Source organism: Pelobates fuscus, chromosome 7 (genome assembly GCF_036172605.1).
Source record: "Pelobates fuscus isolate aPelFus1 chromosome 7, aPelFus1.pri, whole genome shotgun sequence".
In the NCBI taxonomy this organism is placed as follows: Eukaryota; Metazoa; Chordata; class Amphibia; order Anura; family Pelobatidae; genus Pelobates; species Pelobates fuscus.
In genome coordinates, this window is record NC_086323.1 from 168,600,108 (window position 1) to 168,619,894 (window position 19,787).

At 41.5% G+C, this 19,787-nt stretch overlaps 1 protein-coding gene across 3 annotated transcripts in view; it reads right to left on the reverse strand.

Annotated features, from left to right (window-relative positions):
- Positions 1 to 18,844, reverse strand: part of BICD2 (BICD cargo adaptor 2) — a 97,228-nt gene extending 78,384 nt beyond the window's left edge. For all 3 annotated transcript variants that reach the window (XM_063426911.1, XM_063426910.1, XM_063426909.1), the window contains exon 1: positions 18,421 to 18,844. In XM_063426911.1, coding sequence (XP_063282981.1) covers positions 18,421 to 18,660 — 240 coding nt within the window. In that variant the 5' untranslated portion in view covers positions 18,661 to 18,844. The remainder of the gene's footprint in view (positions 1 to 18,420) is intronic.
- Between the last annotated feature and the right edge of the window lie 943 nt (positions 18,845 to 19,787).

Here is a 19,787-nt window from a genome sequence, read left to right on the forward strand (position 1 = left end):
ATGTAGATAGAATATATATGTCTATCGTTTCACGTATAAGTAACAAGTGTCTTTTAGCTTTGTGTACAAAGATTGATAACATGCTGAAAGAAGGGTTATCTTAAAGAACATTTACTAAAAGAAAGTTCTAATAAACCAAGATTTCTTGAACAAATGAATAAGCCAAGTTTAAAGACTGACTAACATAATTTTTGTTGTAAGCCCAGATATTTTATTATTGCATATGCGTAGGAATTGAGACTTTGGGCATTATAGTATATTAATTCTAGATCTGTTACTAGCAGCAAGTGCTTAGCCTTATGCCTATCCCACGCATGCTTAAAACACTTCTACTGAGTTAACCTCTACCACTCCAGTTGGAAGGCTATTCCATGCATCCACTACCCTCTCAGTAATGTAATACTTCCTGATATTATTTTTAAACCTTGGTCCCTCTATTTTTGAGACTATGTCCTCTTATTATGGTAGTTTTTCCTTCTTTTAAATATAGTCTCCACTTTTACTGTGTTGTTTCCCCTTTATGTATTTAAAAATGCTTTTATCATATTTCCCCTGTCTCGTCTTTTCACCAAGCTATACCTGTCAAGATCCTTTAACCTTTCCTGGTGAATTTTACCCTGCAATCCATGAACCAGTTTAGTAGCCCTTCTTTGAACTCTCTCTAAGGTATCCATATCCTTCTGAAGATATGGTCTCCAGTACTGTATCCAGTACTCTAAGTGAGGTCCCACCAGTGTTCTGTACAATGGCATGAGCATTTCCCTCTTCCTACTGCTAATACCTCTCCCTATGCAACCAAGCATTCTACTAGCATTTTCCGCTGCTCTATTACATTGTACATTGTCATCAACAGCCAGAAACTGGAGAACAAGAAATGTGAATCAATGTATAGCCATTTATAAGCTTAACAAAATCTCCATTATCTTTTCCATTTATTTTGCAGAAGGCAATGTTATTTGTCTATTTTGTATGTTTTAAAAATACATTATCAGTGAAGAGTAGAATAAATTTTATCCCATTTACGAGACATAAAATTGTGATAATGTATATTTGTGATATAAGTAGAAATTACATTTTGAGATGTTAGATATAAATTATTAAATTAAGAACTAGAGTCAGGGATAGCGTCTGTCTCCGCGGGCACAAGACCCCGTGTGGAGAAGTGGTGGGCAAGCCATCATGGGCCACCCATGGGAGTGAAACGTTCGAGGCTTGTGGAGACAAGATGAGCATGTTAGCCTTTTATTATTTTTCTCTAGGGAAAGCATAGGGCCAGTTAATAGTTGTTGTACATGGGCTATTTGCAGCCTCCATTGCATTTCTACCTAGTCTTGATTTCTGATGTCTCCTCCATTGCTACATCACCTGTCTGCTCCCTTACCTGCCCACCCCCGCTTATTCCTCCCACCGATCCCTCCCCTTCATCTGCAGTCCCCCACTTTCCCCTACTGCCCCTCCCTCTACTCCACCTTCTCCTCCTCCTACTCCTCCTTCCTGCTCTTACTCCTCCCCCTCTTCCTACTCCTCCCTCTACTCCACTTTCTCCTCCTACCCCTTCCTCTACTCCACCTTCTCCTCTCTCCTCCTACTTCTCCTCTTCTCCTCCTCCTACTCCTCCCTCTACTCCACCTTCTCCTCTCTCCTCCTACTTCCCCTCTACTCCTCCTTCTTCTTCCTACTCCTCCCTCTACTCCACTTTCTCCTCCTACTCCTCCCTCTACTCCACCTTCTCCTCTCTCCTCCTACTTCCCCTCTACTCCTCCTCCTACTCCTCCCTCTACTCCACCTTCTCCTCCTCCTACTCCTCCTTCCTGCTCTTACTCCTCCCCCTCTTCCTACTCCTCCCTCTACTCCACTTTCTCCTCCTACCCCTTCCTCTACTCCACCTTCTCCTCTCTCCTCCTACTTCTCCTCTTCTCCTCCTCCTACTCCTCCCTCTACTCCACCTTCTCCTCTCTCCTCCTACTTCCCCTCTACTCCTCCTTCTTCTTCCTTCTCCTCCCTCTACTCCACTTTCTCCTCCTACTCCTCCCTCTACTCCACCTTCTCCTCTCTCCTCCTACTTCCCCTCTACTCCTCCTCCTACTCCTCCCTCTACTCCACTTTCTCCTTCCACTCCACCTTCTCCTCTCTCCTCCTACTTCTCCTCTACTCCTCCTTCTCCTCCTCCTACTCCACCTTCTTCCCTCTCACTCTATCCGCTACTCATTCTTCCATCTCCCCACCACCATATCTGTATCCTTTATATGCTTCCTCCCTTCTTATTCCTTACCAATTTCCTCCACTCATAGACGACTCTGCCTCTACCTGACAACATTATATTTTGAAGAAAAGTTGCTCTGGCCACTCTTCCGCCACTTCCCAGGGGGGAATACCACACTAACGAAAAATTAAAATTATTCAGACATGAAAGAACTGTTTTGGGCACTCTCAAAGAAATAGTGCGGTCCTGACCCAGATTCCCATGGAAGTAAGACACCTGTAAGGGAGGTGGCTGTCCCTCATGTTTTTTCTACACTAAGTCCCCAGAAATCTCATGAAAGGAACCTGACTCATTAGAACAAAACATGAACATTCAATTTACAGATCTCTACAGAGGGGGGTCAGCAAGAGAACTGTGAATAGAAAGACAAATACCCCCCAATCTCACACAGAAATAGGTGAGGAAACCTCTTCTACTGCTCCTCATGGTTGCTTTGAACAGATGAAAGAAGAAACAAGACACCTTTCAACAGAGCATGCAGTAGCTTTACCAGATCCTGACTCCACTCTGTTTGCGGATAAAGAGGAAAGGTACCATACTGGATTTGCTGTTGCTACAGAAGATCAGGTACGTCAAGCACCTTCACTTTCCTCACTCACATCTGCTCAAGACGCTGAATTGACAGCCTTCTCAGTGGCATACAAAATGCCTGAAGGAAGACATGCCAATATCTACACTGACTCAAGACATGCCCTGGGTGCAGCACATTATTTTGGATCAATCTGGAAGATAAGAAGCACCACTCAGCTGACTAAAAGCTGCCAACCAAGCCACAAGTGCACCAAGGGAAGTGGACAGAATGGTGTCCGCTAAAGAAACTTCTATACTCACCATGTAGATCCTACCTACAGATCTCAAGCTTCTAAGAGAATGACAAAGCAGCTACTGACCCTGAAGAAATACAAAGCTGGAAAAACAGAAAGGGGCAACCCTTGAAGACGGGCTGTACTCCAACGCTCTTAAGCTCTGTTTACCCAAAAACATGTACTGGGCAGTGAGCCCATGGAACTTTATACCTATCCAAGACCCTCATGAACTCTTTGATCTCTAAAATACTCCTAAGCACCTAGCTAACTCTCAATATCCCTTTCAAGAATCCAGATGACAAAGAGCTACTGGGTCAAATATGCACTAGTTATCATAGACATTTTGTCAGGATGGCCAGAAGTCTAGCCGGTCATCAATGTGACATCCAAGACCATATACCCAGTAGTGCATTGTGAAAGTTGCAGAGATCACTCAGTGGATTCATTGTTCCAGATTCAAGACTCTCTCTGCAACATGAGAAGTGACATTTGTTGATTTTGACACACTTTTGACTCTAAAGAAAAAATGACTTGTTAAATAAAAAGATACCAGCAAGTAGGTGTTTGATGGCCATAATAATGCCTGACCACCTGCCATCGATGGAAGGCCGAGGACCCCAAAAGGAGACCTCGTGAAGCTAAAAAGATCCAAACGCCAAGCTCCCTCAGGATTATTTGCCCATCCTGAGTTTGTGGTGATATTAATATTGACTAAATGATCCGAGTCCACCTACGCTGATGTAGCGTGGGACAGGTTTAATACTACACCCTAGCCAAGGTTATTATGTCCATACACATAATACATGACAAGGTACTCTTGACACACCACATTCATGCTTCAGAACATAAAGAGGAGCACCCCTCTAAAGGGAAAGTTTGATTGATATATATATATATTGATGCCATAGGTGTGCCAAGGGGGGTACCAGATGATTTTGCAGTAAAAGGAAAGTTTGAGTCCATTTTCCCAACCGTCACTGCTAATAATAATAATAATATTTTGATTTGCATTTATTATATCTATTGCAACCAACAACGTTTACCTGTCACCATGACTACTTGTGCCTATATTCCAGATAACACAAGTCCATATGGTAATGTAAGCTTGTCTATTTATGATGTCCCTCTGAAGAACTAAGAAGACTTTGAGAACCGTTACTCCAGTCATTTTTGTGCCTTTGGGTTAACACGTCTTCTGATACTAACATAATAAAGTTTTATCTCTTAGAATCTAACATTTCATAGGGGGGACTGATGTGGAATTATTAAAAATTATTATTGTACTTGTATTGAATTATTGTACTAACTCCATTTTAACCTTATATTGTGACAATCCTCCATTTTGTCCTCCTAACCTGACTTCTTCAAATCCTCCATTTTGTCCTCATGACTTAACTTGTTCATTTTAAAACTACCTTACGTGACTGAACTTCTCAACCCAATTAATACAGTAGACAAAGACCGTGTTTCCTACAAGGACAAGTACCAGGAGGTGCTGGCTACTCCTTAAGACTTGTAAGATAGTATAGTTTGAAGGCCACGAGAACACAGTAGTAATGAAATGTTCTATTCATAAGAGACCTTGCACCTGGACATGAGGCCTGATATCACTGACTGTGTAAAATGACGCTCAAGCCCCCCTTTCCACCGAGTAAACCTCATGCTGGGAAAGATGGCGCCTGAGCCTTCTGTCCACACCCTTGTCCAGAACAATACCACCTCCCGGTGGGAGGACACCTAGCTGGTCACTCAAACCCCTGAGCCAATTAATAATATTGGTGGGTGGACACGAAGTTAGTCACATAATGTTTAATCCAATCAATGATGTTTATTTGTTATTATCTGATATTCAATGATGATGTCATTTTGCTTTTAAAAAGATCTGCACAACTGTTTTCCAACCAGATTGTATTAAATTTTCTGAAGTGCTTTCAACCTGAACTCCATGTGTCAGTGTGAGCTTACTTCTGCGTATACGCAATTTAATCATCTCAGATTTGGACAGGAACAGATAGACTTTGAACATTTTGGTTTACTTTCAAAAAGTACCATAACACTTCTATCAGTCCCTACATTGGCTTCCTGTAAGATATAGGGCTCAATTTAAAATTCTGGTTCTTGTTTTCAAATCTCTACATCAGTGGTAGTCAACCTTTTTCTAACTACCGCCCACTAATGCATCTTTTTGGTTGAAAAATTTTCCTTACCGCCCACCAGTTTTCGCGCAAGTGCGGAATATTTTTTTCGAAGGAGGGTGTTTTTAAAAAAAATAAATGTACGTTCATTTATCTTTTTATTTCCAATTAATGCATGTTTATAATGTTTTTAACTTTATAAAGTTTAATGATAAAACAATAAAGTAAATTGAAATTACCTTTACTAGTGATTAATGAGATCCTTGAGGTTGATGCTGCAAGGCTAAATATTTGATATCTGGTTCGATTTTCGTAAGGAACAAACAAAGGTCTCCTCTTTCGGTGATATTCAGACGACTTCTCTGTTTGCGCATAATAGGATTTCTCATCTGTGCGTCATCTCCCCTCTTCTCCCTCCTCAATTCCCCATCCCACCTTTTTTTTCCCCCTTTTTTTAACCTTCCTTATAGCAACGCCCAGTAGGAAGGCTGAGCTAGGTATCCCACTATAACAGACTGGCACACAGGGCACACTGGCGCCCGGGCCCCACGTGTATCAGCCGAACTGCCGCCGGTGCATCTCCACCGGGGCCCACACGCTTATGGGGCCCATCAGGTGGCCCAAGCATTTAGGGCCACCCAATGGGCTCTATTATCTTCAGGGGCCCGGTCAGCGCTGTAATAGCGCGACCGGGCCCCTTTAAAAAAAAAATGCAGCCGGAAGCAAGTGCTGCTGGGAGGAAGTGACGTCCGGTCACTTCCTCCCAGTTTACTCTGTGCGGGAAGGAGGAGAGAAAGGCCGCGAGGAGAGGCAGCCGACTCACATCATCCCTAGCCACCCTCCTGCGACAAAATGGTAAGGAAGAGAGGAGGGTGGCTGAAAATGAGGTGTATGTGTGTATGCCAGTGTATGTGTGTATGTGTGTATGCCAGTGTATGTGTGTATGCCAGTGTATGTGTGTATGCCAGTGTATGCCAGTGTGTGTATGCCTACGTGTGTATGCCAGTGTGTGTGTATGCCTACGTGTGTATGCCAGTGTGTGTGTATGCCAGTGTGTGTGTATATGCCAGTGTATGTGTGTATGCCAGTGTATGTGTGTATGCCAGTGTATGTGTGTATGCCAGTGTGTGTATGCCATTGTGTGTATGCCATTGTGTGTATGCCAGTGTTTGTGCACTGTGTGTATGCATGTGTGTATGTCTGTTTCAGTATTTGTATCTGTTAGTGTGTGTGTGTATTCCTGTGGGCAGGATTTGGAGGCGGGCCCTGTGGGCGGGCTTGAAGGGGGCCCAGACCTTGAGCTGTGTTAGGGGCCCAAAAATTTCTGATGGCGGCCCTGCTGGCACACATACATACATACATACAGACAGACAGGCACACATGCAGACACACACAAACAGACAGACAGGCACACATACATACAGACACACAAGACATACATACAAAGACGCACACACACATATATATATATATATATATATACACAGACACACATACACACACATATATATATATATATACACACACAGACAGACACACACACACACACACACACACACACACAAGACATACATACAAAAACAAGACACATATATACAGACACACACAAGACACATACATAAGACACACATACACACACAAGACATACATACAAAGACACATACACAAACAAACACACATTATATTTAAGTCACCCTCCTGTTTCCTACCTTTAAGGTGCAGGAGAGTGACTTTCCCTGGGGTCCAGTGGTGGCTCAGGTGGATGGGAGTCAGAGTTCCCACTCTGACTCCCTCCTCCTCCTTCCTCCCGTGCGGGCTCTCAGTATGCTGGGAGGAGTGACCGGGGAATCACTTCCTCCCAGCAGAGATGATGTCATCAGAGGGGGCCGGTCGCGTGGTTAAAGTGCCCAGCGCTGACCGGGCCCTCTCACAATCCACATCCATCGGGTGGCCCTGACAGCATGGGCCACCCGATGGACCCCTCTATATGCGGCCCCGGCGGATTGCCGCCTGGGCCGGGGCCGCAAGTGGTGATGGCGGTACCCGGTCGCAGGGGTACCGCCGGCTCGCACCCGCCCGCTCACCCAATCTATAAAAAAAATTGAAAATCCCTACCGCCCACCTGGAATCCCGAAACGCCCACTAGTGGGCGGTAGGGACCAGGTTGACGACCCATGCTCTACATAATGCTGCTCCCACCTATCTATCCTCCCTTATACACAAGTATGTCCCGTCTAGGCCCTTACGCTCTGCTGAAGACTTACGTCTATCCTCTGTCCGTACTCCCACCTCTGATGCTCGCCTTCAAGACCTCGAGGGCTGCACCGTTCCTGTGGAACTTGCTTCCCTCCTCCGTTAGATGCTCAACCAGTCTCCACTCCTTCAAAAAAAAAATTGTTAAAAACCCACTTCTTCATAAAACTGATGACTGATTCATCTCTTGCAACTGTCACTAGTCTAATACTATCCTGACCTTTTTGTGTAATTTTACCCCACTCCCTCTAGCATGTAAGCTCATTGAGCAGGGCCCTCAACCCCTCTGTTCCTGTGTGTCCAACTTGTCTGGTTACAACTACATGTTCGTCCACGCACTGAAAAGCGCTGCGGAATTTGATGGCGCTATATAAATAATAACATAATAATAATAATAAAGGGGAAGCAGCCTGCTCCAGTTCTCTCACTTCTGGTTTTATATTAAAAATATTTTGTGTCTGCAATTACCATCTCTGTGCTGTGTCCACAACCCAGATTTAATATAAGTCCCTTGCACTTGCCAAACTGCAATCAGTCTCTACCAGTTTCACTATTTACCACATAAAGGTGCCAGAGTATATACACATTAGCTTAAAACTAATGATAATGCAACCACTCATCAGGCGGCTAATAAGGTACATTTATTTCTTTAAATCCAGAAAATAATATTAAAAAAATGCTGAGAAAAAAAGAAAAATCAGCTAAAAAAAAAAAAAGTCACTCAAATCACCCATAGGAGCCACGCAAAGGAAGTGTTTTTTTTTTTTTTTTTAAATAATCTTGAAACATATAATGCTTTAGTCTACATGTCTTGCTCTATCCTTCCTATCTGCACGGTCTATGGAGCGTCAGTGAGGCATTTGGTCCCACGAAAGATCCGTAGTAGCAGCTGAGCTTTACAGAAATCCTAGCATCTTATTCACCCCCAAGGGCACAACAACAATTCCATTTAGTTTTATCCTATAGAACCTAGCAATAATGAACTGCGCCCTCTGGCATGCAAATGGTTAAGCAATCCATTCAAAATCCATCCATTAGACCAGGAAGATGATATGCATATTCATGCCATGTTTGTGATCCTACATGTGACCCTAAAAGTTCACATTTGCATTCAATGGCAATTTTTCATTTTAAGCAGTTTAGAATGTGCCATTAACATTAAAATGTTCACATTAGTCCAAGGATCAAAACCAATGTGCTTGAAATAATGGATTAGGCAGTCAGAAATAGCATCATCAGTAAAAACGTTTAACATTTTGGAAACCGGTGCTGTCCCCAATCGTAATGTTTCTGGTGACAATTGCCCTGTAGAATATCTGTGACTATATTAACAGACTATTATCACGGCATGTGTTAAACGGTGGAAGACACAAATTAAAATGTGATTTGATTACAATATTAGGTATCTATAGTGTATAGTATATGGGGGAAGCTTCCATTTACAGATACACCACAGATACTTTACATTTCTATTTTAATATCATTGAAAATGGAGAGATCATGGTTATCTCATAATACCAAACAAACATTGCCCATCATTTTATAACTGGTAAAGAGACTGCATACATTTACGTCGTCTGCAAGGGATCACAGGAGACTGTTTTTAGAAGCCATGGTTTTTTAAACCAATGAACTGAATATAGCTAATGAATGGAACAGACACACTTGTTGAAAACATAGTAATTAGCTAGGGCACTACTGGGTCACGTAAAAGAATTCTAGCTTTCACTAATTGCATGCAAATTAGAACCCAGTTTATCTTGGGTTACGCAGCCCCCATCTATGCCAATCACACAACCACAAAGCCAACCTCTGGGCTATACCAGTGGAATTTCAGAATCACCGGTGGTGACACTCCTAAAATATATTTCAAACTATTTCTTTAGATTCAAACGTACTACAGTAGAATGCATAAAGAATTTGCACTACTACACTCTTACCTTTTGCAATCATCTGACATTTTACAATCACAATCAGCTGCACACATAAAAACAGTGTGCTCAAACCAAACAAGAGGCCATGCACAACCCATGGCTATAAAACGCACATGTTAAACAAATAAATAAAAAATATACATATGTCTCAGCTTTAGAAAGAAAAAGTACAGAGTCCATCAACAGGTGAAAATAAATAACAAAAGGCATAATAATAAAATGGCATTAGAAGCAACACAACCCCAAATGAAAGGGTTTCATTTTGCACATAGCCATCCTGGTATACTAAAGGGGCAATTAAGGGGAATTTTATTTAATGTGGATCGGCATCTGTGTAGGCAGCTACAAACCAAGCTTTCAGCTAAACTGACACACGAGGTTATGAGAAGAGAGAGAAAAAATTGCTTTCATTGCACAATATATTCTAATTAAAAGGCACACTTCAGCGAATGAACAATCTGGGTGGTCATTTACATGTCATTATCCAGAATTCCTGGCTTTTTGTGCAATATACAATTACGGCATGTGGTGCTATGAGTTCTTAGACTAACCTTGTATTAATCTGTGATCTCAAAAAACAAATCAACATATTTTTCAACATAGTTAACAGACTTATAATGTAGTCAAATTCTGTAAACCTACTTTGCACAAGATGTCATTTTAAAAAAACATGCAAATTAAAAATAAATTTTACTCCTTTTATAATAAAGACGGAGCACTTTTTTTTTTTTTAATTGCTTTGATACAACACCCTTGTGGGGGTATGCCTTGTGCTTGTCCCTGTGTCTCCATTGCAGCCAGAAGCTCTCTTCCTGATCTAAGCCTGTCGGGACAAAGCTTAGCACAACAGGAACTTCAAGTATCCACACAGGAAGAGCAGAGGTGGAAAGCTGTGCTCAGCACATCCCAGGTAAGTAGTCAAACAGTTGGCAAATGGTTCAACCACTTAAACTGGGTGGCCACCGAGGCACTCCTGGCAACATATCCACTTCTGCATAGAAAATGTGTTTTTTGTTTTAAATGGTTCCTTTTTTTTTTTAGCAGTAATCAAAAATTTCCCATAATTCCATACATATCACATTAACAAATCAAAATTGGTATGGAATCATGGTTAACAAAAGATCTGTGCAGATAAAACATTGTATTTAGTTCATATCTCACATACTCAGGTTGACACAACAATGAGGAACAGGAGTAGTTAGAGGAAAAAATATGTAGATTTGCATTAACAGGATACAGCATACATGGATTATTTAAAATGGCATAGTACACAGTGTTCAGTCAGCAGGGTTTATTTCAAATAATGTATTTTAGTTTGCCACATGACAGATACACAAGTGTTTACTGGGGTAAGCAATGAGACACTTTATATTGAAATGCTAAGTTCCTCTTTAAATATAAAACAGTATGTATGTGCAATTAATAAGATAACTTATAAGGCATTACTTCAGACACTAAAAGGAAAAATCTGTATTATGTATTACTCCAGAGACTGAGTCACATCTGAATTTACACTCTTGCTGAGGGGCTCTGAAAAGGATGCATAGGGCAGAATAGAACACTTTGACAAAGTATCTAGTGTTGCAGAATGTAGCTCCAATATTAATAAGTGATAGTAATAATAGTTAGCTGCAATGCACACTAGCAGTGTTATACATTAAAGGCATCCTATAGTGTCAGGAAAACAAACCCGTTTTCCTGGCACTATAGGGTTAATATGTCCATCCTCCCCTCCCGTGGTGCTGAAAGGGTTAAAACCTTTTCAGCAACTTACCTTAACCCAGCGCCGATGTCCTTCGGCGCTTGGTCAGGCTCCACCCATGCTCCTCCCCAGCCAACAGCAGGGGAGACCTAATGTGCATGCGCGGCAATGGCTGTCCGTGTGCATTAAACCTTCCCATAGGAAAGCATTGATCAATGCTTTCCTATGGGGAAAATCTGACGCTGGAGGTGAGAACCAAAAGTCTGTTAGGATTCCGGAACCTTCCAGTGGCTGACTGAGAGCTGCAATGTGAACATTGCAATTCTCTGGAACTGCAATGTTTGACATTGCAGCACTAAGTGCAAAGGGAATACAGCACCCAGACCACTTCAATGAGCTGAAGTGGTCTGGGTGCCTACACTGTCCCTTTAAAGAAGAAGTACTCCAACCCTTTTGGCGAAGGGGGGGGGGAGGGGGGACCTTTCCTGTATAAAATGCCCTAGTGGGGCACCATGGAGAAGGTTCCCTCTCTCCTTTTGCACAATAACCTGCAAACAAAAGATTTTAAGTTAGCTGGATTCCAGCACTGGGCAAAAATCCCGGCGCTGACTTTTGCAGACTCTATAATGTCACAGGGGCCTCACACAGAGAAGCCTGTGGTTGGTCCATTTTGCCAGCTCAGAGCACATGCGTGCGCTACACCGGCAAGGAGTGGCAGGAGTTTTGTTTTTAAATACATTGTGGGAAATGGAGGGAGCGCACAGTTGTGGGAAGGAGGGGGATCAAGACGAAGATCATCACGTCTGTTGAGCTGACAGATGCTAAATATGCACAAAATTGACATTGGCAGCCAACTGACGTGGTCATGGTGGTTGGAGTAACCCCTTTAAAATGTCTGGAATTCAAAGTGAATTCATTTATTTTAAACCAATATAGCTGAACTGGAAGCATCTCTGACTTGAAGAATTTGCAGGGTTAACTTCACCTCTAGTTCCGTCCTCCAATAGCCACTAGTGGCACTTCCTGGTTCCTAACAAAGTTTTACTCCATGAAACGATATTGCATAAAGACGTCTAATGTCTTCAAAGATATAATGCCTGCACAGCGCTTGCCGCATATTAGGTACCACCATCGCCATGATGCTGCAAGAGGAGGAGACCTAACCAGCGCTGAGGGAATCTTGGCACTAGAAAGAGGTTTAAAAGGGAGTTTTTTTATTACCGGATGGCAAGAGTGGGGGGCGACGACGATGACACCCCTATTAAATTAGGGACAGGGACACTATAGTGTTGGGAATACAGGTTTGCATTCCTAACACTATAGCGCTTCTTTAAATGCAGTCGGGTACACAACTCCAAATCTAGATATTTTTTTGTCTGGGTCATTCTCATCATGTGGTTGTGCTGATCTCAGAGTAAAGCTCTTCCCTTAGAGAGATGGATCTGAAATTAACGGAATGAGTAAACTCTGCTGGAATCACCCACACTAACATTTCCTGATTAGTCATAATCTGAGACATAGCCACACAGTAATGTAGGGCTAAATCTCTCCAAACCACTGTTGTTCTCTAAATCTCTGTTAAAAAAAATAAAAAAATAAATTTCTATATCCATGTGTATTTTTACCATTTTTGTTTTTTGAATAGATTTTATTCTATAATGCAAAGGTGTTTTTTTTGTGGATTGTGGATCAGATAGAAACTATTTTCCAAAGTCTTTAAGGGTTATCTAGGCTGCTCTATGGAATTGCAGCATATAAATTGTAACATGCATGAAGGATTTATATAGTTGTCAGGGCAAACAGAAGATATATTTAACATGTACTGACTACCAGTGGCATGTGACATAAATTATATAGATCATATATACACATACATATAGTACACCCACACAGTTAAATTGCTTCGTCTAGATCAGAGTCAATGACTCACTCCTGATCTTTTAAATGTTTATTGTAATATGTACTTTTCATATGTGAGAACGCTAGAACTGGAGGTTTATTCGCTACTCTGCTATTTTGGTCTTTCACTATTAAAGGGACACTATAGTCACCAAAACAACTTTAGCTTAATGAAGCAGTTTTTGCAGATAGATCTTGTTTCTGAAGTTTCACTGCTCAATCGACTGCCATTTAGGAAGTACCTTTGTTTCGGTTTATACAGCCCTAGCCACACTTCCCTTGGCTGTGACGGACACAGCCTGCATGAAAACAAAATGGTTTCGTTTTCAATCAGATGTAACTTACTTTCAAAGTTTTTATCTCATGCTCTGTAAATTGAACTTTAAATCACAAACAGGAGGGTTAAGGAAGCCATTAACAGAACAGGAGATACATTCTAAATTCAACAGAATTTGTAATCAAGGAAGTGTAAACATTAGATGACACTTTACAGGAAGAGTTTAAAAAGGCTTGGTAAGTCCTAGGACTACATAAACAAAGTGATTTTAGTCCTAAATGGCAGAGAATTGAGCAGGGAGACTGTAGGGGCATGATCTATACACCAAAACCGCTTCATTAAGCTAAAGTTGTATTGGCCACTACAGTGTTCCTAAGGGAATAAAACATTACTACAACACTTACAACTTTGCACCAGTTTTTAGATTCACTTGGTCTTTTCTCTTTTACAACAAGCCTACTTTTTTGTAAAAAAAAAAAAAATTGCTTTCATAAATATTCTGCAATAAACCATTCTAAAACGTTCATGGTTAATGGGGTGCTTAGCAATAAGTTGGCCTCTGTGGCACTCCCCGGATTAAACATGGTTTTCTTTTTATCTACCCAACACATCTACTGTTTTGCGGAATGGATTTTGCTATCTGCAGTTCTATTGCCATTGGGGCTTTTGATGTGGGTGAGAGTACAGCAAGCCAGGCTTCGGCCTTATCTATGAGAGACATTCTACACATCCATCTCTTTTGTTTGAGAGGCGAGAACATTAAAAAGATAGTCATCTGGAGATACTACAACAAAACAACAACAAATGCATCAAAGTGGCACCAGTGCGAAATACTGCAATTTCAAAAATTGTTACTAGGAAACTGAAAATAAATTAAAAAGAAAACTCCCAGACTGAGCTCATTCACATGTTCACCTGGGTGATTATTAATAACCTTGCCATACTGGCATGCATTCTCCTGTCAGTCATCTAATTGAAACCTTTCAGCTCATCTGATATAGTGGCAGGAGTTTACAACATTCCTCCTACTTCAAGGTCTGCAAATATTTATAGAGCAAAAAGAAAGAAAAGAGAGAAAAAAAGAACGCTTGGATGGCCTCCAATTGAAAGACTTTTATATTTTTTTATATTTATTTCTTGGCAGAAAAGAAACCTTGAAACTAATCAGCAACAAATCAATGACATATGTAAATATACTCTAGAAATATTCTTTACAAATCCACAATGCTTTACTTATTGACCAAGACTCTTTAGCGTTTCCTACGACAAGGCATGTTTAAAGCCTTTGTGTTTGAGTAAATACCATAGACCTTCGCTGCATGCAGGAACGATGTATCACTAAAATATTCCCAACTACCGCTTTTTCGCTTACTTTCTATTTGTAGGTAAATTACTCAGCATTCCAGAAATACCATGAATGCCACAACAAGCTGGCTCCTTATCTGGCTTCACATGACTTACAGGACACAGAAAGAACACTTCCTACAGATCAGAAGAAGGAGGCTTAAAATACAAAACCAGATTCTGCAGATACAAATCATTGGTATACATCATGTGTTAAAAACTCCAGAATCAAGTCACAACAGAGAACACTTTACTGTTAGAATGTTTCTAACTGTGTGGGAGGGGGAGGGTTGGGGTTATAATTTTAGGGGGACATGTTTCACATTTGTAAATGTTGTAATTATTATCATCATCATCGTCATTTATATAGCGCCAACGGATTCCGTAGCGTTTTACAATATTATAAGAGGCGGGGATTTAACTATAAATAGGACAATTACAAGAAAAGTTACAGGAATGATACCGGTAGGTTAAAGAGGACCCTGCTCAAACGAGCTTACAGTCTATAGGATCAGTTATTTCCCAATGAAATTTATTTACTAAACTGAGAGAAATTGACAAGGGACACACTTGCACATTTTAGACTAATTTACCTGAACTGGAAAAATTCGCAAATCTAATTTCTTGTCAATTCTCCACAAATCCCAACCTAATAAATTCTGAATAAGCCACATTGTGATACATGTAGATTGCATTATGCATCCCCATAACATTGAAAATGTAAAACAATGTAGACAAGTAATAAATTAACAAATTGTTGAAATTGAATAAAATTTGATTCTTTTCAAATTCCAGGGGGCCAGCCTATGCAAAGCAGGGGTTTATTTTCTATTTTTATAATTATATTATAACATATTCCATGGCGCTTTACCATTATAAAACGAGAATATTTGACGGGTAATTTACACACAGAATAGAACAGACACAAGACATGAAGTAGGCCCTGCTCAAGTGTGCTTACAATCTATTAATAAAATGATAACACAATTATTATTAGCATCTGAGTAATGTACACATCTTTATTTTTGGACATTAATGTACAAAGTGAGGTTATTAACATTTAAAATACGTTTAAGAAATACAGACTAGAAGTATAACCATTTGGGAGGTTATTTGCAAACTGTGAAAACAAAAAACAAAAAAAAAAACCTTTATCTGAGGGGGATTCTCACCGTGACCAGTTGGAAACCACTAATGGGTTTAAAAATAAATAATATGCAACATTAAGGAAACAGGATTTGTCAATAATAAAAATGGAAACTTATATAGAGTACCAACCACACAGTGAAAAACTGGGTCCAGGGCAAATGTTTAGAACGCATATTGGTGCTTTATCTAGCACCCCTAAATACAGCAGTGCTTGGTACATGGTAAATCATCTAAATTGCAGAGTGTTGCTTAGTTCCATGGTACCTGTTCTATGGTACTTTCACATCTACTTGCAACAGAATGCAATACAAGGTCCCCGGAGGAAAGATGTGCAGGACTGTTGAGTCGTCCCTGTCTGTTAGTGTAATCCACCCAGGGCCAAAAATGTAAAACAAACCAAATATTAAATTGGTCTATAACATGGCATTACAGAATCCCTCCCCGACTATCTCTCTTCCTGCCATTGTTGGTTTTCCATTACAAAAGATTCAGTATTCCTCTCTACGCACATTTGTATCTAATCTGTATTCAGCACCTTCCTGGAAAACATTTTCCAGATCTCTCAAAAGAAAAGATGCAGTTATGAAAGCAAAAAAAGTCTATCAATTGTAAGAGCCCAAATAAAATGCTTTGAATAGTTGAAATGCAGAAGATTTTTAGAATCAACTCGAGTACATTTCTCAATTACTGGCTAGAGGCTGAAACTATGTGGATGTTGATTTTACACGTCAATGAAGACACCTAAAGGATAAAGCACAGATTGAGACGCAATGCTGACTAAAAAGCCTGATCTTCCCACTGCATTCTCCAGCTCTGTGATCCATGTGGGGGTGGAGGAGGGGAGCGTTAGGAGCCCAGCAGATGTCTTGGGAAGGGCATAGTTGCTCTCTGCGCAAACTCATAACACATGAGATGATGCCACATCTGCTTGCAAATGCATTGGTACTGAATATATAAGCTGGCTCATGTCATCTGATGGAAAGACACAGCAGGAGAGCAAAATGACAGGAGACTACAGGCAGAGTGGGGATGCTAAAAGGTCATGGTATCATGTAGGGAGAGTCCTTAAATACCCTGCTCCCCCGATGGCACTCAGCGAGTCAAGTCATCATGCCTGCAATTGCTTTCTTATACCTAGAACATACTGTGTATTCCTCAATCCAATTCTCCATGAAAACAGTAGGCAGGGGTCAACATACACCATATTTTTTTCCCATGGTTTTGAACACAATATGATTTGCCACGCTCAGACCTGTATCCCATCCAATGTTAGAGAATCCTCTGGCACACTATGTTATACACAGCTGTCCACGCTGATCTGTATGATGTAACCTGTGATAGGTTGCTGGTCATGTACCTATGTAGGTGTTGGCTTGGTGGCCATGACTCTAGACCAAGGATAGGCAACCTTTGGTACTCCACATGTTTTGGACTATATCTCCCTTGATGCTTTGCCAGCATTAGGGTTGTAAGAAATGTAAGGGAGATGTAGTCCACAACATCTGGGGTGCCAAAGGTTGCCTACCCCTGCTCTAGACAGTGGTGGCCAGCCAATCATGTCCCTAGACAGAAGCCTGTACATTCCACCACCTCCAGCTAGACTCCTAGTATAAATGTCTACCAAGCTAAAAAAAAAAAAATAAGCGATATTCTGGAAAGATTCTATTAAAATGTAACTAAACACTGAATTTACAGACTTGAAAACAGAATTGCAACATTTAGGCAAAAATATCCAGGAACGAAACAATTATTACCAGTTTTGATAAATTTAGGTAATTTAGGGTAAGCTTTGCAACTGAGTGTTTATTAAATAAACCCTTTAATGACATGGATAATGAGTAAGAGAGACAGGCAAATGCACAGCATGCTGTGCCTGCACATGATTCTGATCTGGAAAATCCCTAAAACATAACGGTGAAGGTTAACACTATAAATGGGGTAGGGTCTGCCCTGACTGTCAAATGAAGATATATTTTCTTATCAGTTTATGAAAATAACATACCATGTCACCTTCTTCCAATAATTCAAATACAATTACAAATGTTGACTTTACATAAACAATTAGCAGATATGCACTTGAATTTAGGGACATTTATACATATATGTATACATATTTGGGGGGGGGGGGGGGGTAGTGTAAAGCGAGTACTAGGTATTAACCTTGTCTATCTTGACAAAAAAAAATACATTAAAAAAAAAATATTTTCTTCAGGAAAAAAGTAAGTGAGGGGAGCTGATCCCAATGAATGATTTCCTCCCTGGCTGTTACGGGTCTCCACCCATGTCATTGAGAGGCCCTCTTCCATCTCCACTGTCATCACTCACATTTGAATTGAGGGTCTCCTCTACTCATTAGAAGTTGCTCCCTTCTTGATACCTCTCCTCCCCCCATCCCTACTAAGGAGTCTCCAGTCATGTCACGGAGAGGTTCTCATCCGCATTGGATGGTCTCCACCTCCCCCTTCATCACCAATAGCTTTGACATTAGGGGTCTTCTCCCCCTCACCAATAGCTTTGACATTGGGGGTTTCCTCCCCCTCATCACCAATAGCTTTGACATTGGGGGTCTTTCTCCCCCTCTCCAATTGCCTTGACATTGGGGGTTTCCTCTCCCCTCCCCCTGTATTAGGAAGGCATCTCCCCTTGGCATTGACCTACCTCTTTGAGCTGCTCCAGCTCCTGGCGGACACTGTCATACTCCACCTCCAGCTCATCATACTGCAGCTTGAGCTGCTGCTTCTCCTCCAGGACCACCAAGCCATACTCTGCAGCCTGGATCTTCTCTCTGGTGGTCTCTCCCAGCTCCACAGCCAGCCTCTTTATCTCAGTCCTCAGCCAGTCCGAGCCAGACTGCATCACCAGCTTGTCATACTCCTCTTCCTCCATGATTAGGGCCATTCTTGGGGGGCCACTGGGTGGGAGCAGGGGGCACCTCTCCTACATGCCTTAAGTTGTGTGGTTACAGTGGAGGTGGGGTCCCCTCCTTGCACCCCTGGCTCCCAGTCACCATAATCCCAGCTCCTTGCAGACACTAACCAGGAATGCAACCCTTCTCCCTAATACAGGAGGAGGAGGAGGAGGAGACTGGGGGGAGTGTCTGCTAAGAGACAGCAGGAATTTGCAGCTGAGCCACGACCAGTGATGTTCGGTAAGGATCAGGACTTGGCTGATGCTCCCTAAGCCTTGTGTGGGCACGGCGCATGCGCTGTGGTTGTGCAGCGCCGGGAGGAAGCCGCCACGTTAACTGGCAGCACACATGGTTCCTGGGCTTCAGACATCAAAGGGAAAGAGGCAGTGTTTGCGCAATCCTGCTGAGAGTTTGGGGCTATGGCAATGGAATGGCTCTCAGCAGGGAGCCTAGATCACAAATTAAACAAGCCACAGGACTGCCATTGTTGCATACAGTAAGCATTCAGTGACCTATTGATACAGGACTGGGGGCTTTTCATGTTAAACTTGAATGTTTTTGTTATACAGTGAGGTGATCAGAACTGAAAAATATTACAGTATAATTAATTAAAGGTAAATATTTAAAAGCACACTCTGGATACTAATACAAAAAGAGAAGTCCTGCGCTTAAGCAGCAAGGACTACAACACACATCATCCCCAATATATAGTAAAAACCAAAGAAAAGAAAATGTTACTTGCGCTTTCTCCTTAATCCCTATGTATATTTAGACAAATGGAGGTCATTTAGTTGCTCCAATGGCCATTGGAGGGAATGCCCGCCTGCCAACGTCAAGGCAGACCCCCCTAAGCGGGTCCTAATGTGATGTAATTCCAGTAAAATACAAGTTTAGCAGGCTAAGATTGCCACAAGGCATATGTATGTATATGTGTTTGTAGTATCAGTTAGTTAATAACACGTAGCTAAGATACTGTCATCACTGTACTGACCAGGTGCAGGAATGTAAGAACTGGAATTACGCGTCCCTCTCCTTTGTATCAGATGAGCCACGTGGTTAGACCGGATGGATGAGTTTAGACTCTATTCATTAAATAGGTTAAGGGTATGTGTGGGTG